This window comes from Cnephaeus nilssonii, assembly GCF_951640355.1.
Source record: "Cnephaeus nilssonii genome assembly, chromosome: 5".
Classification (NCBI taxonomy): Eukaryota; Metazoa; Chordata; class Mammalia; order Chiroptera; family Vespertilionidae; genus Cnephaeus; species Cnephaeus nilssonii.
Genome location: NC_137076.1, coordinates 60,673,847 through 60,693,415, shown reverse-complemented (window position 1 = coordinate 60,693,415; position 19,569 = coordinate 60,673,847). Strand labels below are relative to the sequence as shown.

The following is a 19,569-nucleotide window of genomic DNA, read 5'->3' as shown; positions in this document are numbered from 1 at the left end:
ATGGTTAGGGGTGATCAGGCAGGCAGGTAGAGTGGTTAGGGGAGATCAGGCAGTCAGGCAGGCGAGCGGTCTGATTGGGCCAAAACCAGCAGTCGGGCATCCCCTGAGGGGTTCCAGATTGCAAGAGGGTGCAGGCCAGGCTGAGGGACCACACCACCCTTGTGCACTAATTTCATGCACCAGGCCTCTAGTCCTATATAATAAAGTGCTAATAGGCAAATGGTCGTCACACCCTCATGCCATCATGCCGTAACAGCTCAGACACTCAACACTGGGGAGAGAGGAATGGGGACCATCCAGGCACAAATGAGCTTGCAAGAGAGGAATGGGGACCAGCCAGGCACAAAGGAGCTTCCGAGAGAGGAATGGCGATCAGCTAGGCTGCGGCCCGGGAGAGGGACAAGCCACCCTTCCCGTGGTCCTGGGCGCCAGCGCTGGGGCTGAGGCCTGGGAGAGGGACAAGCTGCCTGCCCTGCGGTCCTGGGCGCCAGCGGCTGTGCCTGGGCCTGCGGCTTGGGAGAGGGACAAGCCACCCGCCCTGCAGTTCTGGGAGCCAGCAGCTGGGGCTGTGGCCTGGGAGAGGGACAAGCCGCCTGCCCTGTGGTCCCGAGTGCCAGCACCTGCGGCTGTGGCCTAGGAGAGGGACAAGCCACCTGCCCGTGGTCCCCTGTGGCTGCAGCCGGTCCAGGCGAAGCCGGCCTGGGTCCTGGGTGCCTGCAGCTGGCCAGAGGGAGGGAAGCCCAGGTCCTGGATGCCTGCGACCGCCGGAGGAAGGAATCCTGGGTCCCGGGTGCGGGGCGAGGCATAGGCGGTTAGGGGCAATCAGGCCAGCAGGGGAGCAGTTAGGGATGATCAGGCTGGTAGGGGAGCAGTTAGGGGTGATCAGGCAGGCAGGCAGGCAGAGGTGGCTAGGGGCGATCAGGTAGGCAGGCAGGCAGGCAGGCAGGCAAGCGGTTAGGAGCCAGTGGTCCCAGATTGGGAGAGGCAGTTGGACATCCCCTGAGGGGTCCCAGATTGGAGAGGGTGCAGGCCAAGCTGAGGGACACCCCCCCCCCCCCGTGCACGATTTTGTGCACCGGGCCTCTAGTAGTAGTATAAAATTAAAACATGTGTGTGATTGGCACCAGCGAGAGCTTCATATATATATCGTGCATGCATGAGTAACTAGAGGGAGCGGGCCTAAGTCATCAGTCTGACATCCTTAGCGCTGCTGCAGAGGCGAGAAAGGCTCCCACCACTGCCACTGTGCTCACCAGCCGTGAGCCCGGCTTCTGGCTGAATGGCGTTCCCCCTGTGGGAGTGCATTGACCACCAGGGAGCAGCTCCTGGGTTTAGAGTCTGCTCCCTGGTTGTCAGAGCACATCATAGTGACCGGTCGTTCAGTCATTCGGTCGATTTGCATATTACTCTTTTATTATATAGGATTGTCAGTGCGTGTCATATGTACCAGCTGGTCAGTTGGCTGGTCCGTCAGCCAGTCAATGAATAAATCGCGAAGTGGTTCACATTGAATGTCAATAAAAACAACCAAATTCACGATCGACAATAACAGATCGAAATACACACGTACGAATGACGCCAGCAAGAGCTTTGCATGTATCGTGCATGTGAGAGTCAATGTTTATTTTTAAATTGCCAGTGTGTGTCATATGTACCGCCTGGAAGGTCGAATGTATGTACAGTCAATCACTTAGACTTTTATATCTGTATATATAAAAGCCTAAGCGACTGAACGACCAATCGACTGGTTGCTATGACGCGTACTGATCATCAGGGGACAGAAGCTCAACACACAGGATTGGGGTCCCTTCTGTTTGGATCCGGCCTGTGGGGATCAGGTTCCTCCTGTCTGGATCAGGCCTGCGGGGATCGTGCTGAAACCGGCTATCTGACATCCCCCGAGGGGTCCCAGGTTGTGAGAGAGCGCAGGCCAGGCCGAGGGACCCCCACCGGTGCACCGGGCCTCTAGTATATAGATAAGAATGCAACTGATTCCTGAATATTTATTTTGTATCCTGCTACCTTACTGAATTCAGTTATCAGGTCTAGTAGCTTTTGGTGGAATCTGTATAGTTCTCTATATATAGTATCAGATCATCTGCCTGTAATCTTACTTTGAAGCTAGTGATATGTTTAAAAATATATATATATCTATTGATATCAGTGAGGAAGGGAGAGGGAGAGAGAGTGAGAAACATCAATGATGAGAGAGAATCATTTACTCAGTTGCCTCCTGCACACCCCCTGCTGGGGATCGATCCCAAAACACAGGCATGTGCCTTGACCAGGAATTGAACCATGAACTCCTGGTTCATAGGTCAGTGCTCAACCACTGAGCCACACCAGCCGGGCTATTTCCTATTTTTATTGTTAACTCTGTTTGCTACTAGAGTTTATCCTTGGACAAGAGCAGAAATTTTGAGGAAAATTTATGAGGTAAACTAAGTTGAATATTTGTTGTTACTTGTTCCATTAAGTCTTGAGACTATTGTCATTTGTAATGAGTGACCTGTTGTTGTAATAAAGCTTTTAGGGAAAAAAAAAGAGATCTATTGACATCTATTTCCTTATAAACATGCTGATTCTTGATGAGGAGAGTGAATTCTTAGCAGTTATTTGGAGAGGTATGCCATTCTGAATTATTTTCACAAGTCACATTAACAGGAGATAATTGGGTTAATGGCATCACGTATAATTTCCATATGGAAGACTGCCAAATTACATTAATTGGGAACATAATCATTAGGAACTGAAGCTTAATTACTGTTCTGAAGTGTGATAAAATAAAAAGCTAAGTGCTATAGTATTAGCATTTCATTAAAAGAAAGTGGAGTTTGATTTTTAATTTTAAGTTGTTAATTATTTGGTGGAATTATCCAGTTGATTGATTTCGTGCGTGTATTTATTTTTCTCACCTTGTTTTTGGCATTTTTTATTTTTATTTTATTGATTTTTCACAGAGAGGAAGGGAGAGGGACAGAGAGCCAGAAACATCGATGAGAGAGAAACATCGATCAGCTGCCTCCTGCACACCCTCCATTGGGGATGTGCCCGCAACCAAGGTACATGCCCTTGACCGGAATCGAACCTGGGACCTTTCAGTCCGCAGGCCGATGCTCTATCCACTGAGCCAAACCGGTTTCGGCTGTTTTTGGCATTTTTATTTCCAGAATTATAATTATATAATACTGAATAACCAAAGAAAACAAAAGGTGAGATAACAGTCAACTTTGTCGATTAGAAGATCTGTTAGAAGGTTAAAATTCTTGGGTTTAATAACAATTATGAAAAAAACCACAATTATGTTAATGACATTTCTATATCTGGTGGAAAGAGCTTTTAGCTGGGACTTAGAGGGTGTAGACTAGTCCAAATTTTGCCAGTAAGTAGGTATGTAGTCTCTGGCAAATTGCTTGTTTTCCAAATCTCATATATACAATAAGGATTAAACCTTTTGTGCTTAGTTTACAGGAGTATCATGAAGATTAAATGAGATGTTAGTGTGAAATCTCTTTGAAAAAATGTGGTGCTGTAAACAATGTAAGGTATTTCCAGTAATACCAAGAAAAGAAAAAAAAACTGGAATCCTGAGTATTTTAAGTTCAACTATACAAAATAAAGTCACATTGTGCATGTCAAGAAAGAATATCAATGCCTATGATTTTATATGCTAGTTATGAATTATATTTATACAGGTTCACTTCATACTGTGGGATAGTAGACTGCTGTATAATTTTTGGATTAAAATTTTATTTTTAAAAAGGGAATATAGTTTAATTTTTTCTTTCTCTAGCTCTCTCCTTTCTACAATGACTATATTATTTGTGTTAGTGGTTTTATTTTTGAAAAACTCTTCTTTTTCTTTCTGTTTTAGGCTACTTGACTGAGAGGTAGTTATAATGGTTAAGTGGAATGGCTCTTTTTTTCCTGTGATTTTAGTAGCTGTGTGACTTTGGCCAAATTATATACTGATTTCTCTAGACCTCAGTTATTTCATCTAAAATGAAGATAAAAAGAGTATCTGCTTCATTCCATTGTTAAGATTAAATGAGACAATCACAAAAAATTTTATTATGGTAATGAAAATATGTATCTAATGGGAAAATATATTTAAATGATTTTTTCTTATAAAGCATTTAGCACAATGCCTGTCATAGAGTAAACAGGAAGTATTTTATATATTTCTGATGCTTTATATCTAGGGTTTAAAGATTCTTTTTGATACTCAGCAAAGTACTTAAGATAACAAATGTTTTATTGTCTGAAGTTAGTGCTTGAAACATGGGCTGTTTGTTTCCAAAGGCAGTTCTTTTCACAACTTGACTAATTCCTTAAAGTTTTGTTTCTGATATGTAAAAATTACATCTAAATGTAACGCTAGAATTAGGACACAGTGATGATACAACCCGGGCATGCCCTGACCAGGAAACAAACCATGACCTCCTGGTTCTGGGTCAATACTCAACTACTTATATTCTGGATATAAGATCTTTGTTAGATATATTTATTGTATATGTCTTCTCTGGCTTGCTTTTTTAAAAACACTGTTTTGATTTTTAAATTTCCTGTTTAAGGGATTCTATCTACCCAACATAATGAAGATATTTAAAAAATATTTTCTTCTAGAAACTTTATTATTTACCTCTCGTATTTAGGTCTGTGATGCTTTTATAATTTAGTTTTCTATTGTAGAGTCATTGTGACTCTGCTTATTTATTTTTTCCTCTTCAATGTGGCTAGTTTCTATTTCTGTGTGTCTTCAATTTTACTGATCTTTTCTTCGATGTCATAACTTTTAATTTTATCTGATGAAGTTTTCAATGTACATAATTGTATTTTTTCATCTGTAGAAGTACTCTTTCTTTGCAATATATTTTTACTCATTTTAGAGAGGAAGGGAGAGGAAGAGATATCAACATTAATGATGAGAGAGAATCATTGATTGGCTGCCTCCTGCATTCGCCCTATGGGGACTGAGCCCACAACTCGGGCATGTGCCCTGACTCGGAATTTAACGGCGACCTCCTGGTTCATAGGTCGACACTCAACCACTGAGCCACACTGGGTGGGCAATATGTTTATATATCTATTTTTTAATATTTTTTATTGATTTCAGAGAGGAAGGGAGAGGGAGAGAGAGATAGAAACATCAATGATGAGAGGGAATCATTGATTGGCTGCCTCCTGCATGCCCCTACTGGGGATCAAGCCCACAACCGGGGCATGTGCCCTTGACTGGAATCGAACCCAGGACCCTTCAGTCTGCAGGCTGACGCTCTATCCACTGAGCCAAACCAGCTAGGGCAGTTTATATTTTTTAATTCATGAGCACATTTATAATAGATGTTTTATTATCCTCATCTCATTGCTCCATCATTTCTCTCTCTTATTTCTCCTGGTTATGAGTCATGTTTTCCGGTTTCTTAACTAATTTACTCATTTTTTATTGGGTGTTGGGCATTAAGAATTTTACATTGTTTTTATTGGATTAACTGTCTTTAAAGAGTGTTAGACTTTGTTACATCAGGCAGTGACGGTACTTATACATCCGTCTGTGGCTTTGTTTGGGTGGGTCTCTGGAGTATACTTACTCCAGGGCTAGTTTTGTCTTCTTACTGAGTAGACTTTTCCACAATACTGGTATTTACTGAATTTAGCTGTTTATTGAAGCTCTATTCTGGCTACTTGGAACTCTCGGTACCATGTGCGTCCTAAGAATTGTTGAACTTACTGCTTTGTTTGGCTTTATGAAGTTTCACCCTACATATGCAAGACTTATTATTCAATAATTTGCAAATTGTTGGATTTCTTTCTCTGAATAATTCCATTGTTTTTGCAGATGTTGTTGGACTTCAATCTTTGTCTCTTCAACTTTGTGGACTATTGTGCTCTGCTTGGGATTCTCTTGTGCTGTGATCTATAAAGCAGTGGCATTTCTAAACTCATCATGGTTTATTCCTCCATCTCATAATGGTTCACAATCCAGCCCTGCCTGTTGTTCAGTGTCTGACAACAGTTATTTCATACTAGAGGCCCGGTGTACTAATTCATGCACCGATGGGGTCCCTCGGCCTGGCCTGCGCCCTCTCACAATCTGGGACCCCTTGGGGGATGTTGGACTGCTGGTTTTGGCCCAATCCCTGCGGGCCAGGCTGAAGGATGTGCACCGGGCCTCTAATATGCATATAAGATCTTTAGTTAATCTCTTTCTACCCTCTGCCCTCCCCGCTTCCCTCTGAGATTCATCAGTCTGTTCCATGTTTCCATGCCTGTGCATTGAGCATCTGTCCCTGGTGGTCAGTTATAATGGTTAAGTGGAATGGCTTCCTAACACTCTGCGTGTCATAGCTACTGGTTGAACAGTCACTTAGGCTTTTATATATATAGATATAGATATTTTGTCCAGTTTTGTTTTTTAAATTGATTTTAGAGGAAGAGAAACATCGATTTTTTAAAAAAACATTTTATTGATTTTATAGAGAGGAAGGGAGAGGGATAGAGAGTTAGAAACATTGATGAGAGAGAACCATCAATCAGCTGCCTCCTGCACACCCCTACTGGGGATGTGCCTGCAACCAAAAGTACATGCCCTTGATCAGAATCGAACCTGGGACACTTCAGTCTGCAGGCTGACTCTCTATCCACTGAGCCAAACCGGTTAGGGCTGTCCAGTTTTGTTGTTGGAGAAGGGCAAGTTCAGCCTCACCCCATCATGGCCAAAAGTAGTAGTTCTTTTAATACATTTTTACAGAAATAAGTTTTCAGAAAGTTTTCAGAAAGCTAATTGAGGGTTTTAAGAATAGTGCACTTAAAGTGTTCATTGTATGTATGTTTTCCATGGAAAATGTGAAAAATTAAGCGACCCTTTTAACTAGCCTAGTCTTTACATCATAACTTCCTTTAATGCTTTTTACTGTTGTTATTATAATTATACTAGAGGCCCATTACAGGAAGATTCCTGCAAGAATTCCAGTTTGGCTCAGTGGATAGAGTGTTGGCCTGCGGATTGAAGGGTCCCAGGTTCGATTCCAGTCAAGGGCATGTACCTTGGTTGCAGGCACATCCCCAGTAGGGGGTGTGCAGGAGGCAGCTGATCGATGTTTCTAACTCTCTATCCCTCTCCCTTCCTCTCTGTAAAAGATTAATAAAATATATTTAAAAAAAAGAAAAAGAATAGGGCTTCCTGCGGCCTGTCCGCTGCCTTGCTCCCGTCTCCGCTGCATCGCTCCCTCCCTTCTGCAGTGCTTGGCTTCCTTCTACGCTGTCTTCAGTCTTCGATCTGTGCCTGCCTGTATATGCAAATTAACTGCCACCTTTGTTGGGTTAATTTGCATACTTGCTCCTGATTGGCTGTTGGGCGTAGCAGAGGGATGGTCAATTTGCATGCTTTTCTTTTATTAGTGTAGACTACAGGCCTGGTTTGCGGGTTCATGCACCGGTTGGGTCCCTCGACGTGGCCTGCAGGGATCAAGCCGAAACTGGCAGTCCAATGCCGCCTGCCGCTCTCGCTCATCCCAGCCCCACTGCGCCTGCCGTGGGCTTGTGCCCAGTTAGTCCTGATTGGGAGAGGCTCGCGCCGCCACAGTGATGCTTGCCAGCCATGAGCCCTGCATCTGGCACTTGTCAGTTAGCTAAGTGGCGCTCCCACTGTCGGAGTGCACTGACCACCAGGGGGCAGCTCCTGTGTTGAGCGTCTGCCTCCTGGTGGTCAGTGCGTGTCATAGCGACCGGTTGACTGGTCGTTCGGCCGCTTAGGCTTTTATATATATAAATAAGAAAAACGTTATTTTTAAGCTTTCTGCTAAGTAAATAGGAACACTAAGTTTAGTTGCTTAGTCTTGTGTTTCTTTGGTTACATACATTTGGTAACAACTCCCAAGTTATAACTTTTGTTCTCCCCTTCCTTTTCCTCTTATCCCCCAGGTCATTCAGCCTGCTGAGTGCTGTTGACTGTGGGAGGGGCAAAGAGTTAGGAAGCAATTGCAGAGAAACTGGGACTGATGGACCTACTAGATCAGGGGTGGGGTACCTCTGGCCTGTGGATTCATTTGATCTGGCCCTGCCAAGGAATTAGGGGTGAGTTAATTAAATGTTTGACCAAATATAGCAGGCTAATTTTCAAGTTGATAATTTTGTATGGCCTGAGAATGATGTTATAAATATCCAAATGGCCCTTAGCAGAAAAAAAGTTTCCCCACTCCTTTACTAGAGGATGAAAGTATGAGGGAAAGAAAGGACCAAGGATAATTAGTGTTTTGGTTTTTTTTATCATCATCTGGTTGGATGAATTGAGGGGAAGGTATATACTGAAATGGAAAAGACTTGGTGAAGAATAGATTTTGGGGTGAAATCAGTTGTGTTTGGGATATGTTAAGTTTGAGATGTGAAACAACAAACAAGATGGTGAGTACATAGTTGGTGTAGAACAACTCTATAGTTGGCTGTAGTATTGAGCTATAAACATTTGGTTTCTTGATGCTACATGTAAAAAGTTACTACACATTCTATCATTTTGTCATCTTTTGCATTAACTATCCCTCCCAGATTTTAAATATATTATTTCAAAAGTTGTGAGTAAAATTTATGACAGTGAATATCTTTTAGATGCAGGTTTTATTTGTTTTTTGGTTTTTTGTAACATACAGTGATTTAAAAAATAATAATTATGAAATCACATGTTGATACCTAAAAGTCAAATGATTAAAAAAAAAAAAGTAATTCTCCCCTTTGCCACCAAGCACCCTCAGTCCTTCTAGCCATTTTATCTGGTATTTGCTTTCTTTTGTTTAACAATATATCACTATTTAATGATACATGACTCTTTTTTTGTGTGGTTGTTGTTGTTAATCCTCACCCAAGGATATTTTTTTTCCATTGATTTTTAGAGACAGTGGAAGGGAGGGAGGGAAGGATGAAGAGTGAGAGGGAGAGCTATTGATATGAGAGAGACAAATCAATCATTTGCCTCCTGCATGCACCCAGAGTTTGGGGATCGAACCTACAACCCAGATACGTACCCCCTTGACTGTGATATGAACCCACAGCCCCTCTGTGTGCTATCTGATGCTATAACTACTGACCCTCACCAGCCAGGGTGATAAATGACTTTTAGACATTTGTTGACTTTTGGTTATGGAAAATGAGGACTTAGAACCACATCATTACCATGTTTGCCCTCTCCTTTTCATCGTTACCTCATATCACAATATTTAAGTAAGTTAGTACTTAATATTTACATTTTTATAATCATGTATGTGTTGTTCACTGTTAAGCCAAATCCTCCTATATAATAAAGAGGTAATATGCAAATTGAGCATCACTCCAACACACAAGATGGCCGCCCCCATGTGGACACAAGATGGCTGGCAGGGGAGGGCAGTTAGGGGCGACCAGGCCTGCAGGGGAGGACAGTTAGGGGCGACCAGGCCTGCAGGGGAGGACAGTTAGGGGCGACCAGGCCTGCAGGGGAGAGCAGTTGGGGGCAACCAGGCCTGCAGGGGAGGGCAGTTAGGGGTGACCAGACTGTCAAGGGAGGGCAATTAGGGTGACCAGGCCGGCAGGGGAGGGCAGTTGGGGGCAACTGGGCCGGCAGGGGAGCAGTTAGGCGTAGATCAGGCTGGCAGGGGAGTGGTTAGGGGGTGATCAGGCTGGCAGGCAGAAGCGGTTAGGGGCAATCAGGCAGGCAGGCAAGTGGTTGGGAGCCAGCAGTCCTGGATTGTGAGAGGGATGTTCGACTGCCACCGGGATCGGGCCTAAATGGGCAGTCAGACATCCCTTGAGGGGTCCCAAATTGGAGAGGGTGCAGGCTGGGCTGAGGGACACACCCACCCCACCTCACCACCCCCATGCATGAATTTCATGCACCGGGCTTCTATTCCTATCTAATAAAAGGGTAATATGCAAATTAACCATTACTCCGTCGCAAATATGGCGACGCCCATAGCCACAAGATGGCAGTGCCCAGTCCTCTCAGCCCTGCCGGAGTCCCCCCTCCCTGGGGGGGGGCGGCTGCTGAGAGCGGCATCGTGAGCAGCCTGACAGAATGCTTGCTTTTTCGCCGCGGTGACAAGGCAAGCGTTCTGCGCCCGGCTGCGGATGGGCCTCTGGCCAGGAAGGGGCACCGATGGGCCTCTGGGCCACAGAGAGCCTCTGGGCAACGGGAGTGGAGTGGCCAGGCCCCACAGAGAGCTACTGGTGCACGGATTCGTGTGCAGGGCTACTAGTATTACAATAAGACCACACTTTCTTTCTTATCTAAGCTTTTCTCCTGGAGTTAATACCTATCTCATTTATGCAGTTGTCTGGTTTTCTTTCCTTATGTTAATTGATTTCAGAGAGGAAGGGAGAGGGAGAGAGAGATAGAAACATCAATGATGAGAGAGAATCATTGATTGCCTGTCTCCTGCACGCCCCACACTGGGGATCTAGCCTGCAACCTGGGCATGTGCCCTGACTGGGGAATCAAACCATGACCTCCTCGTTGCTCAACCATTGAGTTACACCAGCTGGGCAGTTGTCTGGTTTTCTGTAGACCTGTTACTTTTCCCCCAAATGTGCCTGTACTTCTGTTATGTACTTATAAATAATATTTTCCATATTATGAAGTACATCAGTTCCATTTTTGCCCTTGCTGGAAACTTAATTCCATGGTGTCCTTTGGCTTCCTGTTTCATTTTGGAATGGTTGTTCTCTAGTTCTTTTTTCTGCATTAGATTCCTTAGTTACTAACTTCCATGTTGTCTTGTTAAATTTGTTTTGATTCTTTTTAATAAGCTTTCTAAGGGAGAATACATAGAAATAAAAATTTAGCTTTCTGAGAAGCCTTAAAATGTCACATTACTCATATAGTTGATTGCTAATTTGGCTGGGAATAGAATTCTAGATTGAAACTTATTTTCCACTGAATTTTGAAGGATGTGTATAGTTTTCTGGCTTCCAGCAATATTGTAGTACTACTATGGAATAAAAGTTAGGCGCCATTATGATTACAGATCATTCTTATGTTTGTTTGTTATTTTTCTTCTCTTTCTCTGGAAGTTTTTAAGGACCTTTCCTTTTTGGGCTTTGAAATTTCATTATGATGTTTCATGGTGTGGGTCTTTATCCTTTTTCTTCTTATTACTTTGCACACACTTGTTTGTCCCTTTGCAGCTTGAAAGACTTCTTTCCTTCAGTTAAAAAGAAAATTTATTTTGAAATGTAATTTCTGCACTTTTACTTTTTTTCAGATTTCACTTTATATAATAATTGTTGGACCTTTGGAATGAGCTAATGATTTTATTTTTTCTAATCTATATTCTGCCCTTTTGTTTTACTTTATGTATTTGAACCTTCTGTATTTTTTTTACTGGGATTTAGGAGAATATGGAAATAATCTTTGATTATTCTATTGTGTGTAACAGAATAAAAAATTTAGCATCGAATTTAAACTTTTTGCATTTCTTGCTAAACTTAATTTTTTTTCTTTGACAGAGATGTTATGAGCATAAACAGTATAGAAATGGGTTGAAATTCTGTAAACAAATCCTCTCTAATCCCAAATTTGCAGAGCATGGAGGTAAGTGTAAATACCATATGCTTACTTGTAAGTATAAATAGATAAGGCTTTGCTTACTTGTCTGGCTTCATTTATTTGGGCTCTATCACTCTCAGATGCCTTAAATAATTTCCAGAGAGAATGGACTTTCTTTTCCTTGATGTTTGTTTTTTGAATTTAGTGTCAAGAAAATGATATACACATTTTACTTGAGTTCTGACTTACCTATTTTGAGAATAAGCATGGTAGGGGAGGCAGAAGCATCTAGTAGAATAAATAGGCTTATTTAAGTTGAATCAGTAAATTAAGATGCTATAAAAAAATTTGCTTTAGAATTTTGAGCTGGGGAACTTTATTCCTTATAATAATTATTCAGAAAGTGCCCATTTGGTCTCAGCGTCTTTTTATTTAGCATTATATCTTAATTAGTTTTTCCAGACAGTCATATTTAATGCATGATTTGTATATTGTAATGTTCTGAAAATTTTTTTGCCTTTTAGTTTTTGCCATGTGAGGGTAGAAGATTGGACAGTGAGATGTTTGTAGAGTAAGGGAAGAGTGTTTAGCTAAACTTGTGATGAAGCAATGGAAAAATAAGCTTTCACAGTTGTATAGTTGTTTCAGAGTTGTATAGTTAGGAAACATGGCTCTGGTAATTAATTTGATAGTTTTCTCACTATTGGAGAGAGAGAGTAATAGTTTTCTATTAGCTTTCTTTACTTTTATTAAAATAAAAGCACTGTTTTCTTCCTTTTTTTTTTTTTTTTAATCCTCATCCGAGAATATTTTTCCATTGATTTTAGAGAGAGTGGAAGAGAGGGAAATACAGAGGGAAACATCGATGTGAGAGAAACACATCAATTGCTTGCCTCCTGCATGCGCTCTGACCAGCGCCCAGGCCCAGGAGGAGCCTGCAACCGAGGCACGTGCCCTTGACTGGAATCAAACCTGGGGTCCCTTGGGTCCGCAGGCCGACGCTCTGTTCACTGAGCCAAACCAGCTAGAGCTAACACTTTTTTAATGTTAAAAATATTTTTTGCTGGCCAGCTGGATATTAGGTAGTTTACATTTTTTTTAAAGTATGCATACCGGTCATGTAACTTTTAGTAATGTAATGATAGAATTTCAATATAGCAGAGACCAAATGTCATTGTTCTAAAGTGCAGTTTCTCATATTTTAACATACCTGAAATCAGGTTGCACATGAAGGATTGTAATTTAATTGAAAATATTTTTAACAGTACATAAAATGATGGTTTGTTGTAAACGTAATGGCAACCCGGAGCTCCATTAATTAAGGAACTTTAAGATGTTTGGTAAAACTTGTAAGAATACATTTTACTTGTTTGATAACAAAGGGTTACTCTTTACAGTACCTTGCCAAATATATTTGGTTGCTTTCTTTTCATTTAGAAAAGTGTATAGCACTAGAGGCTCGCTGCATGAAATTTGTGCATTGGGGGGGGAGGGGTACCTCGGTACCTCACCCGGCCTGCACCCTCTCCCAGCCTGGGAGCCCTCAGGGGATGTCTAACTGACAGCTTAGGCCCACTCCCCGACAGTTGGACATCACGGAGGTGGGAGAGGTTCCTGCCACCACCACTGTACTTGCCAGCTGTGAACCCGGCTTCTGGCTGAGCAGCGCTTCCTTCCCCTGTGGGAGCGCACTGACCACCAGGGGGTAGCTCCTGCATTGAGCATCTGCCCCCCATGTCATAGTGACCAGTCGTTCCACCTTTTGGTCGATTTGCATATTAGCCTTTTGTTATATAGGATGATTTATAACAATTTAGTACATGATTTCTCCCCTTTTTTGCTTTTATTTCTTTATCTGTACTTTCCTATAAATGTTTTTTTTTCCTTTTGAACCATATTTTTTATTCCTACATAATTTTTCTATAAATTATAAATTTTAGTTCTAAAAATTAGGCAAACACATTATAATGAATATTTTTATTATTTTTTACATCATAAAATATATATTATAAAATTATTTTTTTTGCCTTTTCTAAAATATTCATATTGCCCTAAACTTCCTCTTGTATTTATTTTATTTTATTTTTTTTTGTTAATCCTCACCCGAGGATATTTTTCCATTGATTTTTTTAGAGAGTGAATGAAGAGAGATACATATCGATTGGTTGCCTTCCACACACACCCCTACTGGGGTCAGGGCCAGGGATGGAACCTCGGACACTTCAGTCCGCAGGCTGACTCTGTATCCACTGAGCCAAACCGGCTTGGGTTCAACTCTCTCTTTTAATCTGTTAATTGTGAGTGACAGGAGTCTGATATTTCTTTTACTTGTATATTTAATAATATCCTAAAGAATCATTGTAAAAGAATGAAATTTATGCATATCAGAAATGTGTAAGTGTATAATTTATATGTATATTTTAATCATTGAGCAGTGATTTTAATCTCTAATTTGGGTTCAAAGAAGTAAAGTCTCTTTTGTGATAAAGTTTTTCATACCTTGAAGGAGTAATTATATAAGATCACTCTATAGAATTTCCCTGAAGAATAGTAATAGAGCTGTTATATCTTGTTAGCATATGAATTTCCAGATATTAATGCATTTTGTACCTTTCATCTAAAAAAAAAATCTAGGGAGGTCTAGAGTATAGAAATGTGGTTTAACTTTGGTTTGTCGATTTTTAAAATATTTTAATTCTGTGCAAACCTGGAAAATTTCCTAATAATCTTCAGTTCTTAGGGAAATGTAACATTTGTCTTAGAGATTATGGTTATCATTTTTGTTAACTATTTTAAATGTTTAATTTCTTTATTTTTCCTACTTTTTATTTTTTAATAGAAACTCTGGCTATGAAAGGATTAACATTGAACTGTTTGGGTAAAAAGGAAGAAGCTTATGAATTGGTTCGTAGAGGTTTGAGAAATGACTTGAAGAGTCATGTGTGTATCCTTTTTGATATATATATATAAAGATTGGATTTGGGTTCTTGAGCTAAGGCAGTAAGTAGTTTGGGAATCAGCAGTTTTATATTCCTCTTACCATGTAACTCCAGAGGAATAGCAACTGCCTTCATTCAGTGAACACTTTAACATATCTACTATGTTCTAATGCATCTATTTATAGATTAATGGACTTGCCTTTTTAAAGTATCTATGAAAACTCTTCTCATGCTTCAAAAAGAAGGCACCCCACAGACTTTGTCATGAATATAAAGAAGGGTGTACACTAAGGAATATTAGAAGCCATATAGTGCACTGATTAAGAGCACAGGTTTAGGAGTATACTTCACTTAGGTTTGAATCCCAGCTCACCTTCTTTCTGGTTGTGATCTTAGGGCTTAGTTTCCTCATGCGTAAAATGAGGGTAATCAGAACCACCTTACTGTGGTGTTGTAAAGATTTAATGATGCTTAACAAAGTCCCTGATAATGTTAATTACTATGCTAGATAAATTTTATTTTAGTAAGGGAAATATGAGGGTAGCAGCAAGTACAAATGTCTGAGGAAATATAGAGGGAGAGATTGTGGCTTGCTATTTTTTAAGTAATTTTTAAATAAATATTTTCTTGCCTATTTTGTGGGCAAACACAATTTTAAGTGCTGAAATACTTAGCAGATTTTCAAATGTTTACCAGGCCCTTGGCATAGTACACTTTAAGAAATGAAAGGGATTCATTTAGAAGCATATACAGAACATTTCTGAGTATTACATGAAATGTTAGTGCATGTTAAAAAATTATCACTATTCCAGTAAAAAAAAAGTGAGTTGGGAATAACCAGAAACTAAAAAGGTAAGCAAATATTAATTAATCAGATTATTGTAGATATCTTTTTATCATTTTTAATGATTGCATAGTGTTCTATATGTTATTTGCCCTGGTTTATATAATTGGGTTCCTCTTGATGGACATAAGACTCCTTGAAGGTAAATTTTTAGGAGGTGAAGATTAGAGGCAGTTAAAAGGTGTTACAGTGCTCAAGAGGTGATTGAAATGGGGAGGAATGGGAAGGTAGATAATGGGGGCAGATTATAAAGGGTAGTGTGTTTTAGGCTTTTCAAAACCATGTTCCAGTCAACAGAAGATTTTGTTAAGCTTTATTTTGTCATTCATATTATGAAAAGATTATTTTTCAAGTAGAATTTTATTTTAAATATATATTTTTAGCTAAACATGCCACCCTAGATATTCTATATTTTACTGTTCTTGAAAACCCCTGCTATAAAAGTTATTAAATTAAAATTTTTGAACCTGATCTGAAAGAGAAACTTCTGTAAATTTCTGGAAGGGGGAGTGGATTTTTTTCCTTTTGATTATTTATGTGTTAGAAAGGTTACTTTGGCAGGAGAGAATAAAAGTAGAACTGTAGGTGGGAAGATGGGTAATTGTCGTAGTAATTAAGATCTAAAGTGAAAAGTACTTGAATTAGGGAAGTGGAAATAGATATTTTTCCCCTTTATTCCATCTTTTTTGTTTCATTTTTACAACATGTAATTTTGCTTACTTGTATATATGTCTCTTATTAGACTCTTAAGTTCTTTGCATGCAGGAGACTGCCCATTTGGGTCATCTACCACCCTAATTATTAAGACATTTTCATATATGTGGAGTGAATATTTTTATTTTATATGTGGTTAATTTTTAGCAACTTCGTTCTGCACTAAGAGTTTTCTCCTGAGGACCATGTTAGCTAAAGAAAAGAAAATATACATCATTTAAAGTAATTGTATGTCGTGGATACCCATTCCCTCTTTTTTCTTTAGATATTAGCTAATATTTATTGAGCATTAGATGCCAGCCAGTGAGCACTTTATATGTGTTACTAGAGGCCCAGTGCATGATTTAATCATGCACCTGGTGCACCAGCGGGCTGGCTGTCCGCCGGTGCACCAGGCCTTCCGAAAGCCTCCTGCGCGGCGGAGGCTTTCAAAAGGCCTTGTGCCGGAGTAGACAGCCGGCCAGCTCCCCCGCTTTGGCTTTTGATCGCGGGGGAGCTGGCCGGCTGTCCGCCGGTGCACCAGGCCTTCCGAAAGCCTCCGGCGCAGCCATGGCTCAGCGTCCTGCTGGCCCAATCAGCTACCCCGGCCACCCTGAGTCCCGCCCCCTGCACCTCCTGCTAGCCCAATTGTGGGCGTAGCGGAGTGATGGTAATTTACATATTACCATTTTATTATGTAGGATTCCAATTAGTCACCAAACTAATGCTTTGCTTTATAGACTTTCTATTTACATTTTATAATTGAGGAAACATGGCCAGATTAAATAACTTATTGAAGGTCATAGAGCTAACAAGGCAGGCGAGACCTGTTCGCTCTGGTTTGAAAAGCTGTACTGTTTTCCATTGTATTAAACTACTAGAGGCCCAGTGCATGATTTAATCATGCACCTGGTGCACCAGCGGGCTGTCCGCCGGTGCCCCAGGCCTTCCGAAAGCCTCCGGCGCCGCGGAGGCTTTCGAAAGGCCTTGCGCCGGAGCAGAGAGCCGGCCAGGTCCCCCGCTTTGGCCTTTGATCGCGGGGCACCTGTCCGGCTGGCTGTCCGCCGGCGACCCAGGCCTTCCGAAAGCCTCCGGCGCTGCGGAGGCTTTCGAAAGGCCTTGCGCCGGAGCAGACAGGCGGCCAGGTCCCCCGCTTTGGCCTTTGATCGCGGGGGACCTGTCCAGCTGGCTGTCCGCCGGCGACCCAGGCCTTCCGAAAGCCTCCGGCGCTGCGGAGGCTTTCGAAAGGCCTTGCGCCGGAGCAGAGAGCCGGCCAGGTCCCCCGCTTTGGTCTTTGATCGCGGGGGACCTGTCCAGCTGGCTGTCCGCCGGTGCCCCAGGCCTTCCGAAAGCCTCCGGCGCTGCGGAGGCTTTCGAAAGGCCTTGCACCAGAGCAGACAGGCGGCCAGGTCCCCCGCTTTGGCCTTTGATCGCGGGGGACCTGTCCGGCTGGCTGTCCGCCGGCGACCCAGGCCTTCCGAAAGCCTCCGCAGACAGGCGGCCAGGTCCCCCGCTTTGGCCTTTGATCGCGGGGGACCTGTCCGGCTGTCCGCTGGTGCCCCAGGCCTTCTGAAAGCCTCCGGCAGCCATGGTACAGACGCTGAGCTCGCGGCGCCACTGGCGCCGCGAGCTCAGCGTCCTGCTGGCCCAATCAGCTACCCGGGCCACCCTGAGTCCCGCCCCCTGCGCCTCCTGCTGGCCCAATCGTGGGGGTAGCGGAGTGATGGTAATTTACATATTACCATTTTATTATGTAGGATTGTATCTTTATATTATCTCCTTTTTATTTAATGCTTATAATTTTATAAATAGCTATAGTTCTCTGTGTTTCCTGGGGAATATTATTGGAATACTATGTCTTGGCTTAACTAAGTCCTTTAGGTTGTATCCTTAACTAATTCTTTTAGGTTGGCATGTTTATGGCCTTCTCCAGAGGTCAGACAAGAAATATGATGAAGCCATTAAGTGTTACAGAAATGCGCTAAAATGGGATAAAGACAATCTTCAAATCTTAAGGGACCTTTCTTTACTACAGATTCAAATGCGAGATCTTGAGGGTTACAGGGTAAGTGAAATAGAGAATGTATTTTATTCTAGGAGAAAATAGTTAAAATATAAACCTTTTTTGAGTACTTTCTGATAACAAAATCTTCCATTTTTAAAAAGAATTTAATTAAATCTTACACCTTCCCCCAGCAGTGATTGTGTTAATGACTGGACTATTCAGGGTTTTTTTTTTTGTTTTTTTTTCAGATTTTAAAAATAAATTATTTTACTATGAGGCAGTTAGATTACTCTATAGAATTTAGTTAATCAATTAAGTAAAAATTAACACTATTCCTCACATAGGCAATGCCTTTGTCTGCTATTAACATTTAAATATTAGTTACATTTTTCTGGGAAGCAATTTTTTTTTGTTTATTTTTACCCTCATTGAAATTAATATTCTGTCTTTGTAGCTACATTTTAATTCCTTTTTAAAAAAATATATATTTTATTGAATTTTCAGAGAGAGGAAGGGAGAGGGATAGAGAGCTAGAAACATCGACCAGCTGCCTCCTGCACGCCCCCTACCGGGGATGTGCCCGCAACCAATGTACATGCCCTCGACCAGAATCGAACCCAGGACCTTCCAGTCCGCAGACCGACGCTCTATCCACTGAGCCAAACCGGTTACGGCTACATTTTAATTCTTAAACATTCTATTAAATTAGATGATTTTGTTTTCTCTTTTTTTCCCAGTAGTACCTGCTGAGTTGTTTTCTATAGATCTTAATTCAGTAGTTGTGCATTGTATTTTTTTAAAAATGTTTTTCCTTTGTACTATTTTTTTCCATCCTGTCTTTTCTTAGAGCTAATAAATCAGGAAATAATGATGAGTACCTAGTTATAACTTTTTTTTTTTAATTACAAGATTACCTTTTAGGCTTCATTGTACCCTTTTAAAAATTTTTACCCGAGAATATGTTTTTTTAAATTGACTTTAGAGATAGAAAGGAAGAGAGAGAGAGGGAAGGAGGGAGTGGGGGAGAGAGAGAGAGAGAGAGAGAGAGAGAGAGAGAGAGAGAAACATCACTTAGTTGCCTCCTGTATGCACCCAGATCTGGGATTGAACCTGCAACCTGGGTATGTGCCCTGACCAGGAGTTGAACCTGTGACCTTTCTGTACACTGGACAATGCTCCAACCAACTGAGTTACACAGGCTAGGGCTTCATTGTGCTTCTTCTTTTTTAAAATATATTTTATTGATTTTTTTTAAAGTATATTTTATTGATTTTTTACAGAGAGGAAGGGAGAGGGATAGAGAGTTAGAAACATCGATGAGAGAGAGACATCAATCAGCTGCCTCCTGCACACCCACTACTGGGGATGTGCCCGCAACCAAGGTACATGCCCTTGACCGGAATCGAACCTGGGACCTTTCAGTCAGCAGGCCGACGCTCTATCCACTGAGCCAAACCAGTTTCGGCTATTTTATTGATTTTTTTACAGAGAGGAAGGGAGAGGGATAGAGAGCTAGAAACATCGATGAGAGAGAAACATCGACCAGCTGCTTCCTGCACACCCCCTACGGGGATGT

General features: G+C 41.6%; 1 protein-coding gene across 2 annotated transcripts in view; it reads left to right on the top strand.

Moving 5' to 3' along the window:
* Positions 1-19,569, top strand: part of NAA15 (N-alpha-acetyltransferase 15, NatA auxiliary subunit) — a 74,410-nt gene that overhangs the window by 10,585 nt on the left and 44,256 nt on the right. For both annotated transcript variants that reach the window (XM_079771552.1, XM_079771551.1), the window contains exons 2-4: positions 11,473-11,557; positions 14,352-14,456; positions 17,896-18,053. In XM_079771552.1, coding sequence (XP_079627678.1) covers positions 11,473-11,557; positions 14,352-14,456; positions 17,896-18,053 — 348 coding nt within the window. The remainder of the gene's footprint in view (positions 1-11,472; positions 11,558-14,351; positions 14,457-17,895; positions 18,054-19,569) is intronic.